Genomic DNA, 25,456 nt, shown 5'->3' with positions numbered 1-25,456 from the left:
TGGAAGGCATGAGACGCACTGTCCTAGGGATGGGGGTTCCACAACCACCACTCCCAAGAGGAGGAGGCAGGAGGTGGTGGTCAGGGACTCTCTCCTCAGGGGGACTGAGTCATTTATCTGCCGCCCCGACCGGGAAAACCGAGACGTCTGCTGCTTGCCATGAGCTAGGATTCGCGATGTGACGGAGAGACTGCCAAGACTCATCAAGCCCTCGGATCGCTCCCCCTTCCTGCTTCTCCACGTGGGCATCAGTGATACTGCCAAGAATGACCTTGAGCAGATCACTGCGGACTACGTGGCTCTGGAAAGAAGGATAAAGGAGTTTGAGGTGCAAGTGGTGTTTTCATTCATTCTCACCGTGGAAGGAAAAGGCCGGGGTAGAGACCGTCAAATCGCGGAAGTCAACAAGTGGCTACGCAGGTGGTGTCAGAGAGAAGGCTTTGGATTCTTTGACCATGAGATGGTGTTCCAAGAAGGAGGAGTGCTAGGCAGAGACGGGCTCCACCTAACGAAGAGAGGGAAGAGCATCTTTGCAAGCAGGCTGGCTAACCTAGTGAGGAGGGCTTTAAACTAGGTTCACCGGGGGAAGGAGACCAAAGCCCTGAGGTAAGTGGGGAAGTGGGATACCGGGAGGAAGCACAAGCAGAAGAACGTGAAAGGGAGGGCTCCTGCCTCTTACTAAGAAAGCAGGACAAACAGCAAGTTATCTCAAGTGCCTGTACACAAATGCAAGAAGCCTGGGAAACAAGCAGAGAGAACTGGAAGTCCTGGCACAGTCAAGGAATTATGATGTGATTGGAATAACAGAGACTTGGTAGGATAACTCACATGACTGGAGTACTGTCATGGATGGTTATAAACTGTTCAGGAAGGACAGGCAGGGCAGAAAAGGTGGGGGAGTTGCATTGTATGTAAGGGAGCAGTATGACTGCTTAGAGCTCCGGAATGAAACTGCAGAAAAACCTGAGAGTCTCTGGATTAAGTTTAGAAGTGTGAGCAACAAGGGTGATGTCGTGGTGGGAGTCTGCTATAGACCACCGGACCAGGGGGATGAGGTGGACGAGGCTTTCTTCCGGCAACTAGCAGAAGTTACTAGATCACAGGCCCTGGTTCTCATGGCAGACTTCAATCACGCTGATATCTGATGGGAGAGCAATATAGCAGTGCACAGACAATCCAGGAAGTTTTTGAAAAGTGTAGGGGACAATTTCCTGGTGCAAGTACTGGAGAAACCAACTGGGGCAGAGCTCTTCTTGACCTTCTGCTCACAAACCAGGAAGAATTAGTAGGGGAAACAAAAGTGGATGGGAACCTGGGAGGCAGTGACCATGAGATGGTTGAGTTCAGGGGGAGGGATAGCTTAGTGGTTTGAGCATTGGCCTCCTAAACCCAGGGTTGTAAGTTCAATCCTTGAGGGGGCCATTTAGGGATCTGGAGCAAAAAAAAATTGGGGATTGGTCCTGCTTTGAGAAGGGGGTTAGACTAGATGATCTCCTGAGGTTCCTTCCAACGCTGATATTCTCAAGGAATCAATTCTGAAGCACTTAGAGGAGAGGAAAGTGATCAGGAACAGTCAGCATGGATTCACCAAGGGCAAGTCATGCCTCACTAATCTAATTGCCTTCTATGATGAGATAACTGCTTCTGTGAATGAGGGGAAAGTAGTGGATGTGTTGTTTCTTGACTTTAGCAAGCTTTTGACATGGTCTCCCACAGTATTCTTGCCAGTAAGTTAAAGAAGTATGGGCTGGATGAATGGACGATAAGGTGGATAGAAAGCTGCCTAGACTGTCGGGCTCAACAGGTGGTGATCAATGGCTCCATGTCTAGTTGGCAGACGGTATCAAGTGGAGTGCCCCAAGGGTTGGTTCTCGGACCGGTTTCGTTCAATATCTTCATAAATGATCTGGAGGATGGTGTGGATTGCACCCTCAGCAAGGTTGCAGATGACACTAAACTGGGAGGAGAGGTAGATACACTGGAGGGTAGGGATAGGATACAGAGGGACCTAGACAAATGAGAGGATTGGGCCAAAAGAAATCTGATGAGGGTCAACAAGGACAAGTGCAGAATCCTGCACTTAGGACGGAAGAATCCCATGCACCGCTACAGACTAGGGCCCGAATGGCTAGGCAGCAGTTCTGCAGAAAAGGACCTAGGGGTTACAGTGGACGAGAAGCTGGATATGAGTCAACAGTGTGCCCTTGTTGCCAAGAAGGCCAATGGCATTTTGGGCTGTATAAGTAGGGGCATTGCCAGCAGATTGAGGGACGTGATCGTTCCCCTCTAGTCGACATTGGTGAGGCCTCATCTGGAGTACTGTGTCCAGTTTTGGGCCCCACACTACAAGAAGGATTTGGAAAACATCAGCGGAGGGCAACAAAAATGATTAGGGGACTGGAACACATGACTTATGAGGAGAGGCTGAGGGAACTGGGATTGTTTAGTCTGCGGAAGAGAAGAATGAGGGGGGATTTGATAGCTGCTTTCAACTACCTGAAAGGGGGTTCCAAAGAGGATGGGATCTAGACTGTTCTCAGTGGGAGCAGATGACAGAACAAGGAGTAATGGTCTCAAGTTGCAGTGGGGGAGGTTTAGGTTGGATATTAGGAAAATCTTTTTCAGTAGGAGGGTGGTGAAATACTGGAATGCATTACCTAGGGAGGTGGTGGAATCTCCTTCCTTAGACGTTTTTAAGGTCAGGCTTGACAAAGCCCTGGCTGGGATGATTTAGTGGGGATTGGTCCTGCTTTGAGCAGGGGGTTGGACTAGATGACCTCCTGAGGTCCCTTCCAACCCTGATATTCTATGATTTAAGGATTGTTTTACAACATGTTTGGATTGTTTAGAAAATGATTTAGTAATATTTTAGTAAAATGATTGGTTAAAGTGCAGCTAAGCAAGACTCAAGTTTCACTATATAAACTGGGGTCCAAAAGGAAGTTCTTTGGAACCAACTCCAGGACACAGCCCCAAGCTCAGAGCTGCCAGACCTCAACACTCTGCTAATGACACCGGGCAGAAGCTGGAATTTCCCCAGATGACCTGATCCTGACTGGCCATCAAGAAAAGTTCATCTGTCTTATTGGGAGTGGTGAGCACTGTATGCTTAGTGTGTACAGTCTGTTTTGGTAATTGTTAATAAATAGAGGTTAAGTAGGATATAACTGTGTAAAGCTCTTTCACTGGTAAAAGACCCCACAAACCCACAAAAGATTAAGCCCTGAGTCCACAGAGAATGGGTGTTTGCTCTGAGTCCACAGGGAATGGTGTTTACCCGGAGCCCTTGGAGCCCACGGAGGAGTACAGCCCAGAGCCTATGGAGGGGTAAAGTTAGGTGCCTTTCGCCTGGAGCCCTAGGAACTGGGAAAGGGTACGGGTGCCTAAATCAACTGGGTTATGCCTTGAGCCCTAGGAACTAGGTATAGGTGGGATGTCCTAGGGTGTGCAGGCAACAAATTTAGGGTAAAGTGGGTGCCTTATAGTGTGTGTAACAGAGAATTTTGTGCAGGTAACAACCCTGGTGAAAGAACCTGGCCGGGTCTGGACTGACCCCAGCTCTCAGTTTGGTAATGGACTCTGACTTTGCAGCTTTTACCTGACCTGGCCTGGTCCCAGACTGATCTCTGCCCTTCGGGCCTGATAGTGAGCAGCTTGCTCCAGGTCCCCGGGCTGGCCCTGGCACGCAGCCTGGTGTAGTTTTGTTTTGTTTTGGGTTTGGGGAGGTTGCCCCATCAGCTGCATGGAGAAAACCCCGGAAAAATCATGCAACTGAGCTGTATTATCTCGTCCATGGGCCCTTTCTGTGGAAGGGAAATCCCCCTTTTCATGGGGGTCCTGGGGAGGTGAGGTGGAGCCAGGAATGGCCCTGGTAACACAGCTACATTGGATCTGTGCTGGCGGAGGGCGGGGGGGGGGCGGGAGTGTGGGTGCTGCAGTCTTCAGATCCCATGTGGGGGGGATAAGGGATAGCTGAGAAACCCACCGTGCTTGGGGAAAAGACCTGCCCTGTGGTTTGTTCTGTAAACCCCATGGAATGATTTGGGGGAAGCATTAAAGGGAGCTGCAGGAGCTCAGTGCCCCTTAGGATCAGGCCCAAAGGGTAGATTTTTTTTCTGCTGGTATTTCAGTGATCAGAGAGTCAAATATTCTGTGTGTTTTCCAAACTCAGCCTTATTGCTGCAGAATATCTTCTATAATGAGCGGGACTTCAGGAGCATCTAGTTTCGCTGGATGAGGGCTCCAGCCGGGTGTTTCTGACATGAAGCTCAGCAGTGAAAGGACTAACAACATCAGCCTTTAAAGGGCACCACCACCCCTGGGCAGGTCATGTTTCCTTGGCAGCTACTGGTGCAGCCAGTATCAATGCAGATCCCGCAGGGAAACAGGGTTACATTCAGAAGCCTCTACCCAACCAGAAGGGCTGAAAACTTGCCATTATTACTAACAAAATGTTAGACTCTGAGGACCACAGAGAGCCCCTGAAAGGACCAATCCAGAGATCCCACCCGATCTCCATTGTCCTTGCCCAGGTCTCACCTTGGCAGAAGCCCCTGCAGCCCCTTCCCCTGTCACTGTCGCCTCTGAATTATCCATCTACAGATTCTAGGGGAATCGCGTTTCTCAGGGATTGCTGGGCAGAGGGCAGAAGATCTGGCTTTTTGGTGCCCGGACCTCTACATTTTACCTCCCCTTGCAGCTCAGTCTCTCCTAATGGCTGCTGTGCTCATTCGTTGGAAATGAACTTCCAGCTTGGAAAATGAGCTCTTCAGATCTGTGGGGCCCAAAATCACCACCGACTGCCCCAGTCCACAAATTCTTATTTTCCTCGGGTAGCATTCCCTTCTGTGCACAAGGTTCCTTTCCCTCTGCCAGCATCTCACTCATTGCGTGACCAGCTGTTCACTTTTGCGCCATCCTTTGTTTCTACCTGCCGCTTCCCGAATGTAGACAGGTCGCCAGCATTGTGACCACCGGGCATTCAAATCCTGCTCAGGTCAGCTCGAGACCCCATGCCGGGTTAAATGCCAGCAGCCACCGGGCTACGCTGGAGCTAGCCGGGTTGTAATATAGGAGTGCTTGGTAAAAGACAATTGAATGTTATTTCCTGGCCCCAGTCACTGGATGGGGTCAGGGCTACACAGGTTCCTCCCCCTCTCACATGACGATGGGAGTCAGTCCCGACTGCCCCCATTCATGGATTCCAAGGCCAGAAGGGACCACAGTGATCATCCAGTCTGACCTCCTGTATAGCACAGGCCAGAGAATGTCCTCAAAATAACTTCCCTACAGCAGATCCTTTAGGAGAAACACCCAGTCTTGTTTAAAAATTGCCAGCAATGGAGGATCCACCACAACCCTTAGTAAATTGTTCCAATGGTTATTTACTCTCACCATTAAGAATTTAGGACTTATTTCCAGTCTGTGTGTTTCTAGCTTTCACTCCCAGCCATTGGATGGTGTCAGACCTCTCGCTGCTGTTACGTCTTCCATAATCCCGATAATGCCAATCACAGACCAACACAGGCCATGGATAAACCCATCTGTGGAGATGTCAAGGAAGAAGGCCAGGAGACGACCCCAGACCCTGACAGATAAGAGCCTCTCAACCTCAGTGGCTTATTGATCACAGAGCCACTTGTTGACCTCAGAACTGCTCTGCTCAGTGGCTACGGTGGGACTACGTCCTAGAGCCTGTGTTTGCTGCAGTGGCGGCTGGTTTTCATTTTCACCAAGGGGATGGAGACATTGTAAGGACCCTGCTGGCTCATTCGGGAGGGTGTATCGGGAGAGGGGGGGACACTGTGCTAGCCCCTCGTTTAACACCGAGCCTGCAGAGGACTCCATAATCCCTCCAGCACAGCAATCAGTGAAGGAGGTCAGAGTGGACCTGGCTCAGAAGGGAGCTGGAGGCCGCAGCCTGGGAGCTGGCTGCAGAGGGACGGCTGGAGAGCGGGCAGCCTGAGAGTTGGGGCTGGAGGCCCTGGGAGCCGGACAGACACATCCTGGTGCTGGCTGTAGCTACAGTGGGAGGACACAGGGCTGTGGCCTGCAGGCAAGCGGACAATGTGGAGAGCTTACCCAGGCCTTTGTTAAGTGTCATATCGCTGGACTAGACTGCTGCGAAGGACTGGGCAAGGATCAGTTGGATTCTCTTGGTTTAACTGGGGCAGTAACCATGCCCAGGGTGCCTGCCGCTGTTTATTTCGGCCAGCCCTAGGGAAGGAACCCTCTGTCACTCAGGGTGTGTGACTGTTGTGTGCGGAGCCCAGGAGGGCTGGAGTCTGAGGGACAAAGAATTGGGACATCTGGGATGATCCTGAGCCCACGAGAGTGGATAGCTGGCAGTGGGTACAGAGCACCCTGGCAGATTTCCTGAGACAGCCACCTCAAAAGAGGGACAATCTTAGGAAAGCCCAGGCAGGTGCCAGCCCTGCTGGAGCCTGTAGAGCCCGTTGCTTGGACTCCTCTGAGCGCATGGTGCACCCCATGAGCTACCAGGCCACTCGGGACTGGTGTCCTACAGCCACTCCCTGCAGTGGGGCTGGTTACAGCATGTCACAGGCACACTGGTGGTAGCGTTGTGGACGTCCATCACCAAGAGAGCCAATGTGCTCCTTGCTTCTAGCAAGATGTCCCCTGCACCTCCGGTAGCACTGAGCCTGGGGGTGGTTATGACATCAGCTGTTGGGGTAAATGGTCTCACTGCTGACTGGGCAGGCTGCCGGCCACTTTCTGTTTGGCTCTAACACTCTGTGCCACTTGCAGCCAGGGTATCTGGTTGGCCTTTGTGCCATGGTATTTCTTCTCTCCTTTCCTGGCATGTCTCTGCATCAGGGTTAACTCAAGACGTTTGTTAGATGCTGTCACCTCTGCCCATGGCTTGCTGAGCTGGTGACTCTGATAAAGTGCTGTGACGGGTGTTGCAGAGTTCCAACAAAGCTCAATACAAGACCCCTTGAATCTGCTGGGACTTTTTAAATAGCTGCTTCTAGGGACTTTTCCATTAATTCAGTTGCTGTGAGGGGCTCATCTACCAAAGAGAATTGTCAAAATGAGCCACTCCTGCATTATGGACTAGTAACTCATCTAGAAACTATAGTACAGAACAGAATTATCAGACACATCCATAAACATGATTTGTTGGGGAAGAATCAACACGGCCTTTGTAAAGGGAAGTCATGCCTCACCAATCTCGGAGAATTCTTTTGAGGGTGTGAACAAGCAGGTGGATAAGGGTGATCCAGTCAATACAGTGTACTTGGATTTTCAGAAAGCCTTGGACAAGGTCCCTCACCAAAGGCTCTTAAGAAAACTAACTAGTCATGAGATAATAGGGAGGTCCTCTGATGGATCAATAACTGGTTAAAAGATAGGAAACAAAGGGTAGGAATAAATGGTCAGTTTTCACAATGGAGAGAGTTAAACAGCAGGGTCCCCCAGGATCTGTGCTGGGACCTGTACTGTTCAATGTGTTCATTAATGGGGGTTGAACAGGGAAATGGCAAAATTTGTGGATGATACAAAATGATTCAAGATAGTTAAATCCAACACAGGCTATGAAGAATGACAAAGGGATCTCACAAAACTAGGTGACTGGGCAACAAAATAGCAAATGAAATTCAACATTGATGAGTGCAAAGTAATGTACATTGGAAAAAATAATCCCAACTACACATATATAATTATGGGTTCTAAATTAGCTGTTACCGCTCAAGAAAGAGATCCTGGAGTCACCATGGATACTTCTCTGAAAATTTCAGCTCAGTGCACAGCAGGGGTCAAAATGGCTAACAATGTTAGGAACTATTAGTAAAAAGTGTAGAGAATAAGACAGAAAATATCCCAATGCCACTCTATAAATCCAGACCTTGAATATCATGTCCAGTTCTGGTCACCCCAAAAAGGATAGAGTGGAACTGGAAAAGGTCCAGAGAAGGGGAACAAAGATAATCAAGGCTATGGAATGGCTTCCATATGAGGAGAGACTAAAAAGATTACGGCTGTTATCTTAGAAAAGAGACAACTAAGGGAGGGTATGATAGAGGTCTGTAAAGTCGTGAATGGTGTGGAAAAAGTGAACAGAGACGTAGTATTTACCTTTTCCCATAATACAAAAAACAGGGATCAGCCGATGAAATTAATAGCCAGCAGGATTCATATAAACAAGAGGAAGTACTTTTTCACACAATCCACAGTTAACCTGCGGAACTCATTGTCATGGGATGCTGTGAAGGCCAAAAGTATAACTTGTTTCAGAAAAGGGATTAGATAAATTCATCCAGGAGAGGTCCATCAATGGCTATTAGACAAGATGGTCAAGAATGCAATTCCATGCTCAGGGTCACCCTAAACTTCTAACTGTTCTGTACAGTCCCGTTGAAGCCCAGGCACTGGCCACTGTTGGAAGACAGGATACTGGGCTCGATGGCCCATTGGTCTGACCCAGTCTGGCTGTTCTCAATCTTATATTCTTAATCCCACGCTTGAGCAAACTGCTCCTCAGGCTGTGTTGTTGTGTCATGATTAAGCACATTGCAGGGTGTGGGAGCTGAGGGTGCTCAGCCCCTCGCAGACCTGGCAGTGGCAGGATCAGGCCCTTTGTGAAATTCTTTTTGGAGGAAAGAGAACGCCAGGAAAGGTTGGCCCTCGCTGATGACCATTTACAGCCATTCTCTTCCTTGGGGACAGAGGCCGTGCACTAGCCAGAGGCAAACACCCTCACGCTTCACCTGCGCCCTGCCTAAACTGAAACTCCCCCACATCTTGCTTTGCCACTCCACTCCCTCCTTTGGTTTCCAGGGCTGCAGGTGTTGTTGCCACGCTGTCACCGGGCAGAAACTGAACCAGCCACCTCTTTCCTCCCACACCATACGGTTTAGGTGCTGGCTCCTCCTCCTGGGCTCACTCCCTCTCTAACAGCAGCTCTTCTCCTCCAGAGAGACTCAGCATCCAGTCTCGAGGGTGCCACCAGCTGTCCATGATCTGCTAATATGCACATTTGGGATGGGATTTACTAGTCTCTTGAACCTCCCACAATCCTGTCCTTGACTTGGTCCCTGTACCCCGGTCACAGGGGAGCCCCAGGGACAAAGGCATTTCTCCTCGAGTCTCAGGGCGGCCACTCTCTCCCTGTAACTTTCCTGTAAGACCTCACCTAGACATAGCTTTTGTACTGGTATAACTATTTCGAGTAGGGTGTGATTTTTTTTTTTAACCACCTTCATTATATCAATATAACTGCTAGTCTGGACATGGGCTCACCAGTATAACGACACCTTATAGCTTATTCCCCTTTCTGGCAAGTATCAGCTAAACCAGGATAAGCTCCTTTATACCAGCAGAACTGCGTGCACAGTAGGAGGGTTGTCCCACTTTCACTATATCGGTGTAGTTAAATGGATTCTAACGTGTGTGTAGACAACACGTAATCCTCTGTCCTATCAGCTCGCCATCTGCTTTTCAAATCTCAGCCAAATCCCCTGACTTTCTCTACCAATCTCTTAGATCGTGAGCTACTCTCCCAAGGGAACCTCCATCTTGGACTGGATATAGAACATAAGAATGGCCATACTTCGTCAGACCAATGGTCCATCTAGTCCTGTATCCTGTCTTCCAACCGTGGCCAGGTGCTTCAGAAGGAATGAACAGAACAGGGCAATTGTGAGTGATCCATCCCTGTGGTTCAGTCCCAGCTTCTGACAGTCAGAGGTTCAGGGACAATCGATGAGTGAGGTGCATCCTGGCCATCTTGACTAACAGCCATTGATGGAGCTGTCCTCCATGAACTTACCTAGTGGTTTTTTTTTAACCCGGTTATACTTTTGGCCTGCACAACATCCCCAGGCAATGAGTTCCACAGCTTGACTGTGCATTGTGTGAAGAAGTACTTCCTTTTGTTTGTTTTCAACCTGCTGCCTATTCATTTCATTGAGTAACCCCGAGTTTTTGTATTGTGGAAGCAGATAAATATCACTTCTCTATTCCCTTTTTCCACACCATTCATGATTTGATAGACTTCTATCATACCCTGCTTTAGTTGTCTCTTTTCTAAGATGAACAGCCCTAATCTTTTTAATATCTCCTCAGATAGAAGCTGTTCCATACCCTTGATTATCTTTGTTGCTGTTCTCTGAAACTTTTCCAGTTCCACTCTGTCCTTTTTCAGATGGAGTGACCAGAACCGGGCACAATGTTCAAGATGTGGGTGCACCATGGATTTATATAGAGGCATTATGATATTTTCTGTCTTATTTTCTATCCCTTTCCTAATGGTACTTAACATTCTGTTTGCTTTTTTGACTGTTATTTTCAGAGAACTATCCACAATGATGCCAAGATCACTTTCTTGAGTGGTAACAGCAAATTTAGGTCCCATTATTTTGTATGTATAGTTGGAATTATTTTTCCCAGTGTGCATTATCTAGCACTTATCAACACTGAATTTCATCTGTCATGTGGTTGCCCAGTCACCCAGTTTAGTGAGACCCCTTTGTAATTCTTTGCAGTCAGCTTTGGACTGAACTATCTTGAGTATGCAACAGGAAAAATCCTGCCCAGGTTCTCCCTAGGTGGACTGCATGTGTAGCTTGCTAGGTTCTCAGATTCCTTTTCCTACACTCAGTTTCTCTCCCCTTCTGTTATTTTTTATCTTATCTGTTTTATTTAATTCTAAAACATGTTGGGGATCTAGTGTACATGAAAGCTGCTATTCCTTGTATATTGTTTGAATGTAAGACACACGGCCCATTATGCTAGCTGCTGCACAGAGAAGTAACACAGAAAACACTCGTTGCCCCAGAGAGTTCACCATCTAGGTGTCAGGATGCAACAAGTGGATATAACAGACTGGGGCTGGGAGATAAGAGAAACAAAACTATACAGAAACAGAGAAAAATTGCATCATGTAACTGCAATCTTTTTATCTGCCTAGACGCCCCCCCTCATCTGAGCACCTCCTCCCAGATATTTATGGGTTAATCTTCACCTGCTCCCTGTGAGGTAGGGGAGCATCACTGTCCCCAGTTTCGTGCTGGGGACCTGAAGCACAGAGAGGCTAGGGGATGTGGCCAAGGGTACACAGGAAGGCTGTAGCAGAGCCCAGAGTAGAGGCCATCTCTCCTGGCCTGAGGGCTGCTTTCCACCTGCTCCATCCCAGGTTTCGGTGTTGGGGAACTCAGCCAAGCAGAAAGAGGAGGAGGGAGAAGGCAGCATTTGTGCCAAGCCAAGGTGGAGCGGGGGGGGGGGGGGGTGTCCGTTTATTAGACCGTGTGCAGGGTGCCTCCAACAAGCAAACCCTGTAGCTGACCTCTCCCCCCACCACCCCCGCTGGAGAACAAGCCTCCGTGGGTCGGGAGCCAGCAGAGGGCAGCAGCAGGCTCGCCGGCGGCTCGCCGTGCCTGCCACTCGGAGGCAGAGGAAATGAAGGCGAGTTCCTCTGAGTCAGGAGCCATTAGCCCAAGAAGCTGGAGCGCCCAGCGCCAAGCGCCGTGAGTGCGGGCGCGGGGAGCCGGGGCGCGGAGCCCAGCCTGCGGCCGGGCGCTGGGGGGACCCGAGCGCCGCCGCCGGGCGCCCTGCTCAGGTGGGCCGTGGGCAGCGGGCGCGGCGGGGCCGCTTGGCCCCAGCAGCCGGGGCACGGGGCGAGCGGCGGGGCTGGGAGTTCGCGGACAAGGGCGAAGCGCCGGGCCGGGCCGCCCCGTCCGGGCCGCCCCCGGCAGCGGAGCCGAGCCTGCCGCGAGCCCTGCCCGGGGGGCGACGCAGGCTCTCGCCGCTGGCCCCCGCTCTGGCAGCGGGACCCACTGGCTGCGGCGCTGGCCGGAGGGGCGGCGGGAGCGCGGGTCCCGGCAGGGGGCCGGGGTTCCCCCCCCCTCGCCCCGGGGGGCAGGGCCCTTCCCCGGCGGCACCAGAACTTGAGCCGCCGGCCGGGCTGGCCCCGGGGGCTCCGCGCGCCTCTCCCTGCTGCAGCGGCGGCTCGGCCGGGCTGGAGCCGAGCCAGGCGGAGGGGGGGCGGCTCCGGCACCGCGGAGCCCGCCCGGGGCTCCCATTGTCCTCGGCGGGGGCCGGGGCGCCCCGGGCTGGGCGCGCTCCGCCGCCGGGCGCGGGGCTGGGGCAGCAGGGTGCGGTGCGGGCGGCCCCTGGGAAGGGCCCAGGAGTCCCGTCCCTCCCCCCCCCCCGCCCCAGTCCTGTCCCGTCCCTCCCCCCCCCCCGCCCCAGTCCCTGTCCCGTCCCTGTCCAGCCCCGTCCCTGTCCAGCCCTGCAGCCCCAGCCGCGCCGCTGGCTCCGACCCGCGCCCCGCCGAGCGGGGGAGGGGGAAGCGAACAAAAGGCTGCCGCCTGCCAGCCCCGCCGCTGCCGCAGGAGCAGCCCGGGGGGGCCGGGCGCGGGGGGCCGGCCCCAGCCGGGCGGGCTGCGCTCGCAGGAGGCCGCTGAGCGGCTCAGCGCTGGGGCGGGGGGAGCAGAGCAGAGCAGAGCAGATTAGCTCCCCAGCCGGCCGTGGTATGCAGAAAATGTTGAGCTTGGAGAGTGTGTGCCTGTGTGTGCGTGTGCACGGCATAGCCCTGTGTGTGTGTGTGCGTGTGTGTGTGCGTGTGTGCACGGCATAGCCCTGTGTGTGCATGTGTGTGCGCGCGTGTGCACGGCATAGCCCTGTGTGTGCGTGTGTGTGCGCGCGTGTGCACGGCATAGCCCTGTGTGTGCGTGTGTGTGCGCGCGTGTGCACGGCATAGCCCTGTGTGTGCGTGTGTGTGCGCGCGTGTGCACGGCATAGCCCTGTGTGTGCGTGTGTGCGCGCGTGTGCACGGCATAGCCCTGTGTGTGCGTGTGTGCGCGCGCGTGCCCGGCAGAGCCCTGTGTGTGCGCGCGTGTGCGCGCGCGTGCCCGGCAGAGCCCTGTGTGCGTGCGCGTGTGCGCGCGCGTGCCCGGCAGAGCCCTGTGTGCGTGCGCGTGTGCGCGCGCGTGCCCGGCAGAGCCCTGTGTGCGTGCGCGTGTGCGCGCGCGTGCCCGGCAGAGCCCTGTGTGCGTGCGCGTGTGCGCGCGCGTGCCCGGCAGAGCCCTGTGTGCGTGCGCGTGTGCGCGCGCGTGCCCGGCAGAGCCCTGTGTGCGTGCGCGTGTGCGCGCGCGTGCCCGGCAGAGCCCTGTGTGCGTGCGCGTGTGCGCGCGCGTGCCCGGCAGAGCCCTGTGTGCGTGCGCGTGTGCGCGCGCGTGCCCGGCAGAGCCCTGTGTGCGTGCGCGTGTGTGCGTGCGCGCGTGCCCGGCATAGCCCTGTGTGTGTGTGTGCGTGCGCGTGCGTGCGCGTGCCCGGCATAGCCCTGTGTGTGTGCGTGCGCGTGCCCGGCATAGCCCTGTGTGTGTGCGCGTGCGCGTGCCCGGCATAGCCCTGTGTGCGCGTGCGTGCGTGTGCCCGGCATAGCCCTGTGTGCGTGTGTGCGCGTGCGTGCGTGTGCCCGGCATAGCCCTGTGTGCGTGTGTGCGCGTGCGTGCGTGTGTGCGCGGCATAGCCCTGTGTGCGTGTGTGCGCGTGTGTGCGCGTGCGTGTGTGCCCGGCATAGCCCTGTGCGCGTGCGCGTGCGTGCGTGTGTGCGCGGCATAGCCCTGTGTGTGCGCGTGCGTGTGTGTGTGCGCGGCATAGCCCTGTGTGCGTGTGTGCGCGTGCGTGTGTGTGTGCCCGGCATAGCCCTGTGTGCGCGCGCGCGTGCCCGCGTGCGTGCGGCTGCACACGCTATGAGTCTGTGCGCTTGGTAGTGCTCTGTGTGTGCGTGTGTATACACAGTATGGGTGCATGTGTGGGCTATAGCTATATTTTATTTTATAAGCTATAGAGTGATATCTACAAGTGAAATCATAATATCACGAAACCAGACAAATTCCAGACGAAGTCACTTTGAAACGAGACATTGGAGCGTTCCGCCCGGCTAAGGTCTCAAGGGGCCGTTTCAAGCCTTGTGCAAAAGCTCGATTTCACGGTTTTTCCCCCTTTCTAAACCAAATTTCGCTGGCATGGGCAGGTTCCCGTGGAACGGTTCGATTTTGACAAAGGGGCGTTTTCTGACCGAAAACCATGGTTCTGTTGGGCAATTTTGGACCAGGTCTGATATCCAGCTGTTTCGGTACTTTCCTGGTCCCCATCTCCATGGTCTCTGTGCACCTTGCAGTCCTCACAACTCCCCAGTGTGGCAGGGGTGCAGTATTATCTCCATTCGCACATGTGGAAACTGAGGCACAGAGCGCTTAGCAGGACGGGCAAGTCTTTCTTCTGTCATGCATGTCTGACCAAGCAGGTGTTGGCTCTGGTTCTCCACCCACGGAGGATCCCAGGCTTGGAGTGGGCTAATGGGTCTAACTGGGGGTTATCAACTCTTCCACTACAAGATGGATTGTCTAAGGAGGGTGCTTAGACAGCCCGCCTTTACCTCTGGCTTTTTCTCCTCTCTCAGGTGCTTTCAAGCTGGGATGAGCGTCTCCCCCGCCACCTGGCACTCTGGAGCAGTTCTTTAATCCTCCCAAACCACCCATATCCGTCCGGATTTGTGTCCCGGAGCAGGATTGGCTCCAGGCCTTTTTCCCCTTGGCACCATGGATTCCTCAGCTGCTCTGGCTTCTGCTCCTCCTTCTTCGGCTCCCTCTGGGTCCCGGAGCCCAATGTTTTCCTCAGGAGCCGACCGAGAGGAGTGGGGACCTAGGTTCAACTGTGCCCCTTCCACTTCTGCTGCAGCCTCCCAGGGGTTGGCCACATCTGGCCGGAAGAGGAAAGCCAATTTCTCCAACGACGAGACTGAGACTCTGGTCTGGAACGTGGTTCGGCACTTCAGCGCCCTCTACGGCTCCGAATCCCTCCGAGCTCACCCTGTGCGGCGGAAGCAGCTGTGGACCCAGATCCAGAGCCGGGTCAACTTCCTGGGCTACACGGAGCGCTCCATTGATGATCTCAAGCACAAGTGGCGAGACCTTCGGCTGGACGTCAAGAAGAAGATCACCTCAAAGAAGCATCCCCCTATGAACAGGGCAGGAGGGCCTCTCCACAAACCCCGCCTCACTCCCCTGGAGAAGATGGTGGCCTCTACCTTCTTACAGGCCAGCCATGATTCAGAGCCCGAGATCATCTTTGACCCCGGTGAGCTAACCTTTGGGTTTCTCTGATAGCAGGTCTGATGCACATGAGCTCACAATGGTGGTAGGGTCAGGGAGGTCTATGGGTAAAGGAGATGGAGCCAGAAGACCATTTCTCCAGGGAAAGGGGCTTTCATGAATATCTGTTTCCATCCTGTTGTCATCATCTGAACACATCAGCCTCACCTAACAGTAATGTAACAAATCCCTGGCCCTCTGGGACTTCGTTCCTGGTGAACATTTACTTATTGTGCTAGCTCAGAGAGGATAGTGAAAAAAGACTTGTCAGTTTTGCCTTTTTTCTAGTCAGTCTCCCTTTTGGGTTTTCCTGCAGTAGGAGAATACTGTCATGTCTGGGTGGCAAAGGCTGCTGGGAAATGTTTATACTCAAATAGCCAAACTAAAGGAAATAGTTTTCCCTGGAATTTTTTTAAAAAATGGTGAAAATATTCCTGTTGCTCTTCGGTTTTGTAAAACTTTTTTGTTTTTAAAAACCTCTAAATACTGCGTCTAGCCTGATCGCATCCCTTTTACAGGTGACTTGCAAGGGGGAAAATCATGGGTTCGTGCCCTCTTTTGACTGCATGGGCATGTGTTCTTCGGAGTCAACAGTGCCACTGTGAAATGGCACTGGAGCTGTGCAGTGGTTGCACTTGCTGACACGTTGTGCTCACTTGAGCTTTAGCCTCTGTCCTTGGATAAGCCAGCCAACCGGAGTTCAGGGCTTTTGGGTGTGGGCAGGATTTGGGCAGCACTCGAGTTAACTCTGCAGTGACAACAAGTCCTCAGGTGTATCAAGTAGGGTTGAAAAGTTTCTCCCCCCACACCCAAAAACCAAAAGTGGGGGATGGGGAGGCACAAGGGAGTCTGCTTGTTTTTACATTAGAAATGTAGGTTTCCTCTGGTCTCTTTTTCCTGTGAGACTCTCTGCTCTACTGTAGAACTTGAAGGAACATGCATGATTTGTCTGATGTCAAGAGTCACCTGATGAAGGCTCTGATTCAGCAAAGCACTTATGCACCTGTCTAACTTTTTAAACATACTCAAGGCCATCCCTCTTAATCAAAGCACTTAAGCACATGCTTTGACTTCAGTTATACTTACCCACACTGCTTAAAGTTAAGCATGTGCTTAAGTGCTTTGCTGATTTGGTGCTAAAGTTAGGCATGTGCTTAAGTACCTTGAAGGAGTGGGGCCTAATTGAGAGAGTGATTTTTTTTCCAGAGTGATTAAAACTCTTTGTTTTATTTGCTTTTTGTTACCCACTATTTAACTCAAGTGCATGAGACACACTTGGGAGAGAAACCTCAGGGTTAAAGACTCTCTCCTCCTTCAGCGAAACATGGAGAGAGCTCCTAGTCCAGATGTCTGGAACTACCACTAAAGCAGGAAAGACCAGACTGGACATTCTCAATATGTTGAAGGTCAAACAAACAAAACCTTGGGTTTTTTGTTTGTTTAAAGAACCATTTCAGGCAGCCTTTTATACTTTATAGAGGACCAAAAATAAATAAAAGGGGCCAACTTCAATTTTCGTTCCCTTTGCTGCTCACCTTTAAGATCAGATCAGATCACTAGCTTTTGGTGAAGGAGGGACATACAAGCACAAATTGTTAATTTAAATGTATACTGTAAAAAATCCAGGCTGTTTTTGGGCTAAACACGGCTTATATAAAAACACAATGGAAATATCCTGTTGGACTTCATAGAAAATCCTGATCTTTCTGTAGGGTGTTTTTGGACCGTCCTGGAGCGCTGATCAGAGACTGATCTCCCTGCTATAGAATTTTATAGGGCTGTTCTGAAAACCTATAGAAAGCATCTAGTTCACTTAAGTTCTGTAGTTTGTTGGAGTAATTTTTACATGCCTCTGTGGGGTTCATTCCAATTCCAATGGCTGGGTTAAGCTAGACAAATTCAGATTGGAAATGACACACACATTTTTAATGGTGAGAGTAATTAACTGTTGGAAGAATTGACCAAGCGTGGTGGTGGATTCTCCTTCACTAACAATTTTCAGCCAAGGTTGGATGTTTTTCTAAAGTATCTGCTCTAAGAATCATTTTGGGGCAGTTCCCTGGCCTGGGCTATGCAGGCAGTCAGACCAGATGATCACAATGGTCCCTCTTGGCCTTGGGATCTATGAAAAGTCCTATAGGATGTTTCCCTTGGGGAATCCTAGCCTGTGATAGCATGATAGTCGCTATCCTCTTAAGTCAATCGTCTTTCTCTTGCAGACTTGTTCTTCCCAGGTGCGTCCAAACAATCGATCATGGCCTTCCAGCCTGCAGTCAGCCACCCCAGCATCTACATAGACACCAACGGGCAGCCCTCTTCTTTGCCTGACGTGGAAGGTTCCGCCGTGCCTCGGCTCGCAGTCCAGAGTCCAGACCCTTCTGTGATCTGTGAATACAGCCGAGGCGAGGGGCAGAGCAGTTCAGGTAGGAGTAATGGAGAAGCTGCCAGTAGCCACAGTGAAGGCCAGGCTGACTGTCCAGGGCACAGGCCTCTTTGATAGTTGGGGAAAGCAGTGGCTGGTGCCTGTTAAAGGCTCAGCCAGAGGCTCCTGAGCATGGGGAAAATGATCACACTAATAATGACTTTTTTGTGACGCGCTGTCTCCTGCAGGCGCCGCGGTGGGGATGCTGTTGAAGGCCAAGGAGTGGTTACATTTGTTATTAAAAATGGTGAAATGATTGTGACTCTGAGAACCTGGGCCAAGCATGTCCATTACGTAGCCCCAGTGAAGTTACACCCGGAATGGAGTAGGGCCCCATAGTCAAATCTCAGATCTCCATGCACTTCTGGAGAAACTCTTTGCAAAGATGTGTCTCCACTGTCCGCTTCGAACAGCCCAGTGGTTAGCTTCAGGGCAAACACTTGTGCATTCACAATGCTCAAACTGTGGGTGACTATTCCAGTGCTCTTGCCCTCTAGTGTCCAGGTCTCCTAACACAAGAACAAGGAGACAGTCAATGAAACGAAAAGGCAGCAAATTTCAAACTGATCCTAGACAATAAACATTTTTCCTGCAGCACACAAGTAGCCTGTGGAACTCACTGCCACTGGATATTGTTGAGGTCAAGAATTTAGCAAGATTCCAAGATAGAGTGAGCATTTATATGGATGAGCAAACTAGCCAGCATTATCCAACTTAATCCTCAAAAATAAATTGGAAGGGATGTAACAACCTCATGGTTCAGGGCTCAAGACAGCCTCAAAGTATTGGGGTTTAGGAGGAGACTCCCACTGTGGGGCCAGATTATCCCATATCTGCTACCGCAGGCTTCTTACACCTGCCAGCAAAGTAGCAGGTTCTGGCTGCTGTCAGGAAAGGATACTGAACGTTCCTGGTGGGTCTGAGCAGTGCCCATGCAGCCCTGCCAGGGGTCTGTGTGTCTGTGGCTGCTTTGAGTGGATTTTTAGTAAGAAGATGATCCTGGGGTGTTCCCAGGGATGTGGGGAGAGGGGACCAATTGGGAATCTAATGCATGGCGCCACAGATGGTGAAGCAGATAGACTTACCTGCTAGCTTCTCTTCTGTTTCAGCCGAATCGGGGCCGGAGCTGCGAACTCCAGAGATGTCGGCCATGTCCCCGCCTCTGAGAAACGAGTCCCTTGTCTCCTACGCCTCCATGTCGGAGGAAGAAGAGCGGGAAGGCCAGGAGGTGGACGGGTGCCCCGGCGCAGCGATGGGCCTTCAGCCTGTCCCAGAGTCCCAGCTGTCGGCCGAGGAAAGCGCGAAGGCATCCCGGCAGGCCATGCTCATCCGCCGGTGCAATTCCCAGGGCTCCATGAGCTCCCTCCCCGAGGATACGCTCAACCACGTGGACGCTCACGCAGACTGGGCCCACGAAGGGGTCTCCGACCTCCCCTCCTTGGGCAGGGTGCTGGACGCCTCCCAGCCAGAAGAGGAGGAGGGCAGCCGGGGCCCCGAGGCGGGCTCCTTGCCCAGGGTACTGATGGGGCCCACGTGGGAGAAGCAGCAGCAGCAGGAGGAGGAGCAGCAGCAGGCGCGCTCCCCGCTGCATGGCGCGCTCACCGAGGAGTCCCTGCCCTCCTCCGCCTCGCCTCAGGAGGACCAGCCCCCTGCCCCGGTGCCGCCCTCGCGGGGCCTGGGCTGCTCTTGGCTGCGGGAGGGCAGGAGGGAGAGCTGGAGGACTAACATCCACCGCCTGCTGGACCTGGAGGAGCAGTGGGACCAGCTGTACCACCAGGAGCTGGCCATGTGGCAGGAGGAGCGGGCCACGCAGCGGGAGGAGCGGGCGCGGGACAGGGAGCTGCAGTTCCGCTTGCTGGGCGTCCTGACGGACATCCGGGACGAGCTGCGGTACCTGCGGCAGGAGCGGGCCAGCGCCTGCCAGAGCCAGGCCCCGCCCGCCGAGGCCGAGGCCGGCGGGCTCCTAGACCAGCCGCCCAAAGCGGAAGTCAGCTTCCCCGGGCCGACCCTGGGCAGCGCCGGCTGGGGAGAGAGCGCCATGGCCAGCAGGAACCCCTATGGCAGCCGGGGGCGGGGCCGGCGCCGGGGCCGGCCGCGTGGCTCCGCCTCCAAACACAGACGCCTCTTCCTGACCAATAGCTAGGAGTGGCTGGGGGCTGTCATGGACAGTGACGGACACGGTGTGCGGACAGCCCTCCCGGAGTCTGGGGGTGAGCGCACGGGGTGGGCACGCGGCGTGCGCCTGGACATGGCAGGGCAGGGGTGAGTGTGGTGGGAGGGAGGGGTGCCCGCTACAGAGGCTGCGTGTGTGTGCTGGAGGCGTGTGTGTGGCGGGGGGGAGAGAGAGGACCATTTGGGAATATGCCTGGTGTGCAAACACGTCGGTGCGTGTGTGAGAGCTGGGGAACCGACAATGCCAGTGTAAGTTTATGGCAGGTGTGGGTGCAGTTTGAGTGTCTGCACCAGCACCTCTCCGGGGGGGGGGGGGGGGGGGAAGGCGTGTGTGGGGTGGGTGTGCGACATGTGGGGAGAAGTGTGCGAGCCTGTGGTGTGCATGTCAGTGAGAATGGGGTGTGAATGTGTGGGCTGCAGGCAGGACTGCAGATATGTGGGGGGGGCGCGAATGCATGTGCTTGTGAACTTGCAGTGGCAGATGTGTAAGCAATGCATGGGTGTGAGCATGTGGCACATGTATGGGAGAGCTCTGCAGGGCTGGTGTGCAGTGGGAAGTGTGTAAGGCCATAGTGGTGCGTGTCTGAGTGCAAGTGGGTGAGCATGTACTGCATTGTGCGTGTGTACACAAGTCCAGTGTGTGTGAATGAGGCAGCCGTGTGGCAGGGGGATTTGTTTGGGAATGGAGGGGTGTATGTGAGGGTGAGCAGCCCTGGGAGGCTGTGATTGGTTGCCAGGGGGCGTAGGAGGCGTGGTGTCCATGGCATGAGCGTGAGCATGTGTGCTTGTGAAGGTGGTGTCTGTCTGAGCAGTGGGGGGGTGTTAGTGCCCAGGATGTGTGCGCACACAGCTGGATGTCTGTGGCCATGGGGGAGAGCCAGCTGTGCTCAGGATGGCAACGTGTGAATGCAGGGGGGCATGCTGTGTGTGTGTGTAAGTGACTGGCTGTGATTGCACCCGAGAGGTGTGTGCACAGGAGTGTATGACTGCCCGGCAGGGCACGCTGGCGGCACAGGGACAATCAGGCAGCGGCGCACTTGTACGAGCAGGAGTGGCTGGGGGTGGGGGCTGAGTGCACGTACGTACGTACGTACGTGTGTGTGTGAGCGCACGGGGAGGTGAGTCCGAGCAGCGGTGGGAGGGTGCGTGTCTGTCGTGCATTTAGGAGAGATGCTTGTGTTGGGGGGGCGTGTGCATGTGAGCCGGACGGGGGGGGGGAGCTATTTTAAGACAAGGCCGGGGGGGGGGGGTGGCTGCATGGAAATGCTGCACTCCTCCATCTGGGAGGTGCGTGTGTGTGTGACCCAGGGCATGTGCCTGCCGGCAGGGGGCAGATGTGCAAGTGCGCTAGGCTGAGTAGGGTCGCTACTTTCTGGGGGGGGAAGGGGAATTAGGAATAGTTGCTGTCCTGCGAGAACATTTTATGCAAATCATTTAATAACCTAATTTGCATATAACCATAAACTTCTGTTTAAAAAAAAAAAACCCAAACCCAAGCCTGTGTGTGGACTTAGTGCTGGTTAAAGCTGGGGGGATGGGCACTGCACCCATTCTCGGTTAATATTTAGTGCCACTTTAGATGCCCGTCCTCTGGCTCCGAAATGCCTCTTTGCATTGGCAGCTTCTCCCTGCAGCTCCTTCCCCCAGGCTCTCCTGGGGCAGGCTGGTCGGTGGCCGGAGGACAATGGGTGAGTGGATGGCTACCGGGATGCTGGCTTTCCTGACCAGAGGGCTGATGGGCAGGATGGTGTGAATCCAGCTGAGGGCGAGTCATTGGCCTGATGGATCCTGCTCTGCACACGCCTGTTCCCTTATACAATGCTCGGTGTTCCCAAATAGCTCTCGAGCAGACTGGGAACTCCATCAACTCTTTTTCCAGGTGGGACATCTCTTAACACACTGGCTGGTGCCCGCGTCATACCCTTAGCACTGGGCTCTCCCCAGGTGGCTGGCAGGCAACATGTCTCCTAGCACTGAATCCTAGAGCCAGACTGGCTGTAGGAAGTAAATCGTTGGCTAGGAAGGGGCAAGGGTGACCTGACTCTGTTGCCCTCCAGCGCATAGAAGTGTGGTGTGAGCTGTGCAAGACAAGGACTTGCCCCTTCTGTGTTTGGTGCAATTCAATTCCTGCCTCACTCGTGGCCAGCTGATTGACCCTGCCATGACGGGCAGCTCAGTTCCTGTCTGGTCCTTGTGGGTGTGTGTGCTCCATGGCTCTGCCCAGAATCATGGTACCAAGCGTGCTCAGGTCTGGGCTGGATTTCCTGTTCGGAGATGAGACCCGACAGGCAGTTCCATCCACTGTGAGGCAGCTCCTCCTGGTGGAGTCACAGCAGAATTGGAGTACTTGTGGCACCTTAGAGACTAACCAATTTATTTGAGCATAAGCTTTCGTGAGCTACAGCTCACTTCATCGGATGCAGAACTGGGCTCTCTTCTCCACCCCAGGAGCATTCTCTAGGGCAGCCTGCAGACCTGGGAAGGGGAATGCAGCTGCTTCCATGGCCAAGCGGGGGCGCCACAGAGCCATCCAGCCCAGAGTTAGATGCTGCTGAGTGAACAGACCCTGGACACGTTTCCTGCAAGGATTCATGCCCTGGGCGGGTTCCATTCATTTCTCATTTAGAAGCAGAAAGGCTCTTTTCCTGTTTTCAAGCTGGCCCTGCTGGGCGGTGTCCCCTCGCCACACGGTTCACCCTTCCTTGGTGTAAATCAGGCTAGTGCCAAGGAGGTCAATGCAGGAGCTGGCCGTGTGCTTTTGAGTAAAATCTTGTTCCCTCCACATTGCAAACATGAGAACTGTGCCCACCCAGGGCTTCTGGAAGCAAAGTGTTCCCACGTGCATGTGCCAACCAAGGAATGCCTTTTCCCAGGTAAGAGAGAGGCAGCAGGATCTGATGCGGGGGTGGGACTGCACTGGGGCATATTACTCTGTGTCCTGCAGAGCTAATTAATACACCGGGGCCTGGGCTTGAGTGGAGGTGGACTTTGGTTTAATGGAAGATACCCAAGGGCAGTGGCTCTCAACCTTTCCAGACTACTGGACCCCTTTCATGAGTCTGATTTGTCTTGCGTACCCCCAAGTTTCACCTCACTTAAAAACGACTTGCTTACAAAATCAGACATAAAAAGACAGAAGTGTCAGAGCACACTATTACTGAAAAATTGCTGATTTTCTCATTTTTACCATATAATTATAAAATAAATCAGCTGGAATATAAATATTGTACTTACATTTCAGTGTATAGTATATACAGCAGTATAAACAAGTCATTGTATGAATTTTTAGTTTGTATTGACTTTACTAGTGCTTTTTATGTACCCTGTTGTAAAACTAGGCAAATCTCTGATGAGTTGACATACCCCTTGGAAGATCTCTGCATACCCCCCGGGGTTTGCGTCCCCCGGTTGAGAACCACTGCCTAAGGCAGGGGTGGGCAAATTTTTTGGCCCGAGGCCACATCTGGGTATGGAAATTGTATGGTGGGCCATGAATGCTCACAAAATTGGGGGTTGGGGTTTAGGAGGGGGTGAGGGCTCTTGCTGGGGGTATGGGCTCTGGGGTGGGGCTGGGGATGAGGGGTTGGAGGTGCAAGAGGGTGTTCTGGGCTGGGACTGAGGGGTTTGGAGGGCAGGAGGGGGATCAGGGCTGGGGCAGGGGGTTGGAGTGCAGGAGAGGGTCAGGGGTGCAGGCCCCAGGCGACACCTCACGCAGCTACCAGAAGCAGCAGCATATCCCCTCTCTGGTTCCTACACGGAGGTGCGGCCAGGAAGCTCTGTGCGCTGCCCTGTCTGCAGGCGCTGTCCCTGCAGCTCCCATTGGTTGCATTTCCTGGCCAATGGGAGCTGCGGGGGCGGTGCTTGGGGTGGGTGCAGCATGCAGAGCCCCCTGGCTGCCCCTACTCGTAGGAACCGGAGGGGGGCCATGCTGCTGCTTCCAGGAGCTGCACGGAGCTGGCGGGAACTCAAGGGCCACATTAAAACATCTGGAAGCCTGGATGCGGCCCCCGGGCTGTAGTTTACCCTTAGGCCAGAGGTGGGCATGAAACTCGCACCTGACGCTCTCACCAGCCCCGTAGCAGCACAGGTGTTGGAATTGCTGACTTCTCGTGGTCCCTTCCAGCCCTACTCTGCTGTGATTACCTGAGCCCATGGAAACGGGAGTCTCCGCTTTTATCAGTGGAACCCTTTCTACTCTCCGGATCCACGGCGAAGAGCACTTCTTGTCTCTAGCTCAGCCTGTCTTCGCAGCGAGCAGGTTTGGCTGAAGCCGTTGGCACCATCTTCCTCCCTAGATTTCCCATTTCCCCAGTGCGACTGTGCCCTCATGAGCAATTCCCACCCAAAGAGATGTTTGCTGTTCCTCGTGCCCTGTGCTGGGGCAGAGCGGAGAGCCAGGCTGGCATTCTGCTAGAGTGGCTCCTTCCCAGCCATGCTGGAAGCCAGACAGTTTTTGCCCCATTCCCGATATTCATAGACTGTTTTATCCCCTCCGGGAAGTGTTAACAAACCAAGGAGAGATGGTAAGGTCCAATGACAGGGCTCCGGGCTGGGTGGGAGCTGTGAAGCCTGGGTTCTATCCCTCGACTCTGCCACTGACTCCTTACGTGACCTTGAGAGAGTCCCCTTGCTGCTGGCTGCCTCAGTTTCCCCATCAGTAAAGTGGGGTTAACACTGCCCCTTTGGGAGCTGTGGATGAAGGGAGCTGTACGGGGCTGGGTACAAAATCAGCCCCTTGCTAAGCTTTGTTCCTCTTTCCATTCCCTCCTCACGGCGCACTGGCTCTCTGGGGCTGAGCCACGCAGTTGGAGATGCAGAGGCTCTGTTGCTGTACGAACCCAGTGGCGATAGGCTCATTAGTTAGCGTCTCCTTGCAGAGGTAACTCGTCCTTCCCTGCCCTGAAATGCTCATAATCCCACTAGCTTCCTGACCGTCACTTTGCTTGGGAAGCTACTTGCTCATTTGCTGCCTACCCAAGGTCCCTCTCCACTTTAATCCTTCCCAAGCCTCCCCTCCTCTTCCTGGGCCTGTGTGATCCTGCTGACGCATGAGCCTGCCTGCTCTATTCTGGGGCTGCACTGAGCAAATCTGCTTAAGGAGGGGAGGAAGCGGGTGACTTTCCCCTCTTGATCAGCTGGCAGCTTTTCATGTGCTACTGAAGATCTAGGGTCCCTTGGCTCTGAGTTCCCCTCCCTTGGGCCTCGCAGAGCATCAGGGGTGAGCTCAGACTCCCCTGGGGCTGGTAGATGGGTCCTGCGACAAATCCATGGCTGACTGGGCCTGTATGGATTGCACGCTGCAGCCATCCAAACCATCACGCTGGCAGCTGATCCTCCTCCACTGACAGCACAGGGCTAAAGGAGAATCTTCATATGGTGCCAGCAGAATAGAGCTTATGACACTACTTGGTCTTGTCCCGTAGAGGTCAGTGCTGCACATACACACTAGCCAGAGATTACAACTTAAATATGAGAACAATGGACAGGAAAGAGGCCGCTCGCCCTATGTTTGGCTGCCTGCCACCAGCCTGCAGGTAAAAGCTGTTTAGGGCCATGTACGAACAAATGGTGCAGCCTTTAAATCCTGGTGGAGTTCTAATGCTAATTAATGAAAGAGCCCTGTGAGTGCCTCCCAGCGACCAGCTCTTCCAAGGACTGTAATTAAATGCCCTGGCCTTGGCTAGACTGGGAAAAGGAGGCATGTTTGGCAAACCTATTAGTTAACGTGGTAATTAACACG

At 53.6% G+C, this 25,456-nt stretch overlaps 1 protein-coding gene across 2 annotated transcripts; it reads left to right on the top strand.

The window, feature by feature from the left end:
- The first annotated feature begins 11,377 nt into the window (after positions 1 to 11,377).
- Positions 11,378 to 20,032, top strand: LOC125632991 (uncharacterized). 2 transcript variants are annotated; one of them, XM_048842038.2, is made up of 4 exons: positions 11,378 to 11,489; positions 14,432 to 15,108; positions 17,342 to 17,545; positions 18,654 to 20,032. In XM_048842038.2, the coding sequence occupies exons 2-4, from the start codon at positions 14,571 to 14,573 to the stop codon at positions 19,685 to 19,687; spliced, it is 1,776 nt and encodes a 591-aa protein (XP_048697995.1). In that variant the 5' UTR covers positions 11,378 to 11,489; positions 14,432 to 14,570; the 3' UTR covers positions 19,688 to 20,032. The 2 variants fall into 2 exon arrangements, with proteins under 2 accessions (XP_048697995.1, XP_048697994.1); XM_048842037.2 differs by lacking the exon at positions 11,378 to 11,489 and adding an exon at positions 11,496 to 11,581.
- Positions 20,033 to 25,456: the final 5,424 nt, after the last annotated feature.

Source organism: Caretta caretta, chromosome 2 (genome assembly GCF_965140235.1).
Source record: "Caretta caretta isolate rCarCar2 chromosome 2, rCarCar1.hap1, whole genome shotgun sequence".
Classification (NCBI taxonomy): domain Eukaryota; kingdom Metazoa; phylum Chordata; order Testudines; family Cheloniidae; genus Caretta; species Caretta caretta.
The sequence above is the reverse complement of the archived record's forward strand: the minus strand, read 5'-3'. Positions and strand labels throughout refer to the sequence as shown.

Excerpts from the sequence above, each read along its gene's own strand:
- LOC125632991 (XM_048842038.2), top strand. The coding sequence starts at position 14,571 with ATGGATTCCTCAGCTGCTCTGGCTTCTGCTCCTCCTTCTTCGGCTCCC. Across the intron at positions 15,109-17,341 it reads CGAGATCATCTTTGACCCCG|ACTTGTTCTTCCCAGGTGCG; the intron begins GTGAGCTAACCT and ends TTTCTCTTGCAG. Across the intron at positions 17,546-18,653 it reads CGAGGGGCAGAGCAGTTCAG|CCGAATCGGGGCCGGAGCTG; the intron begins GTAGGAGTAATG and ends CTTCTGTTTCAG.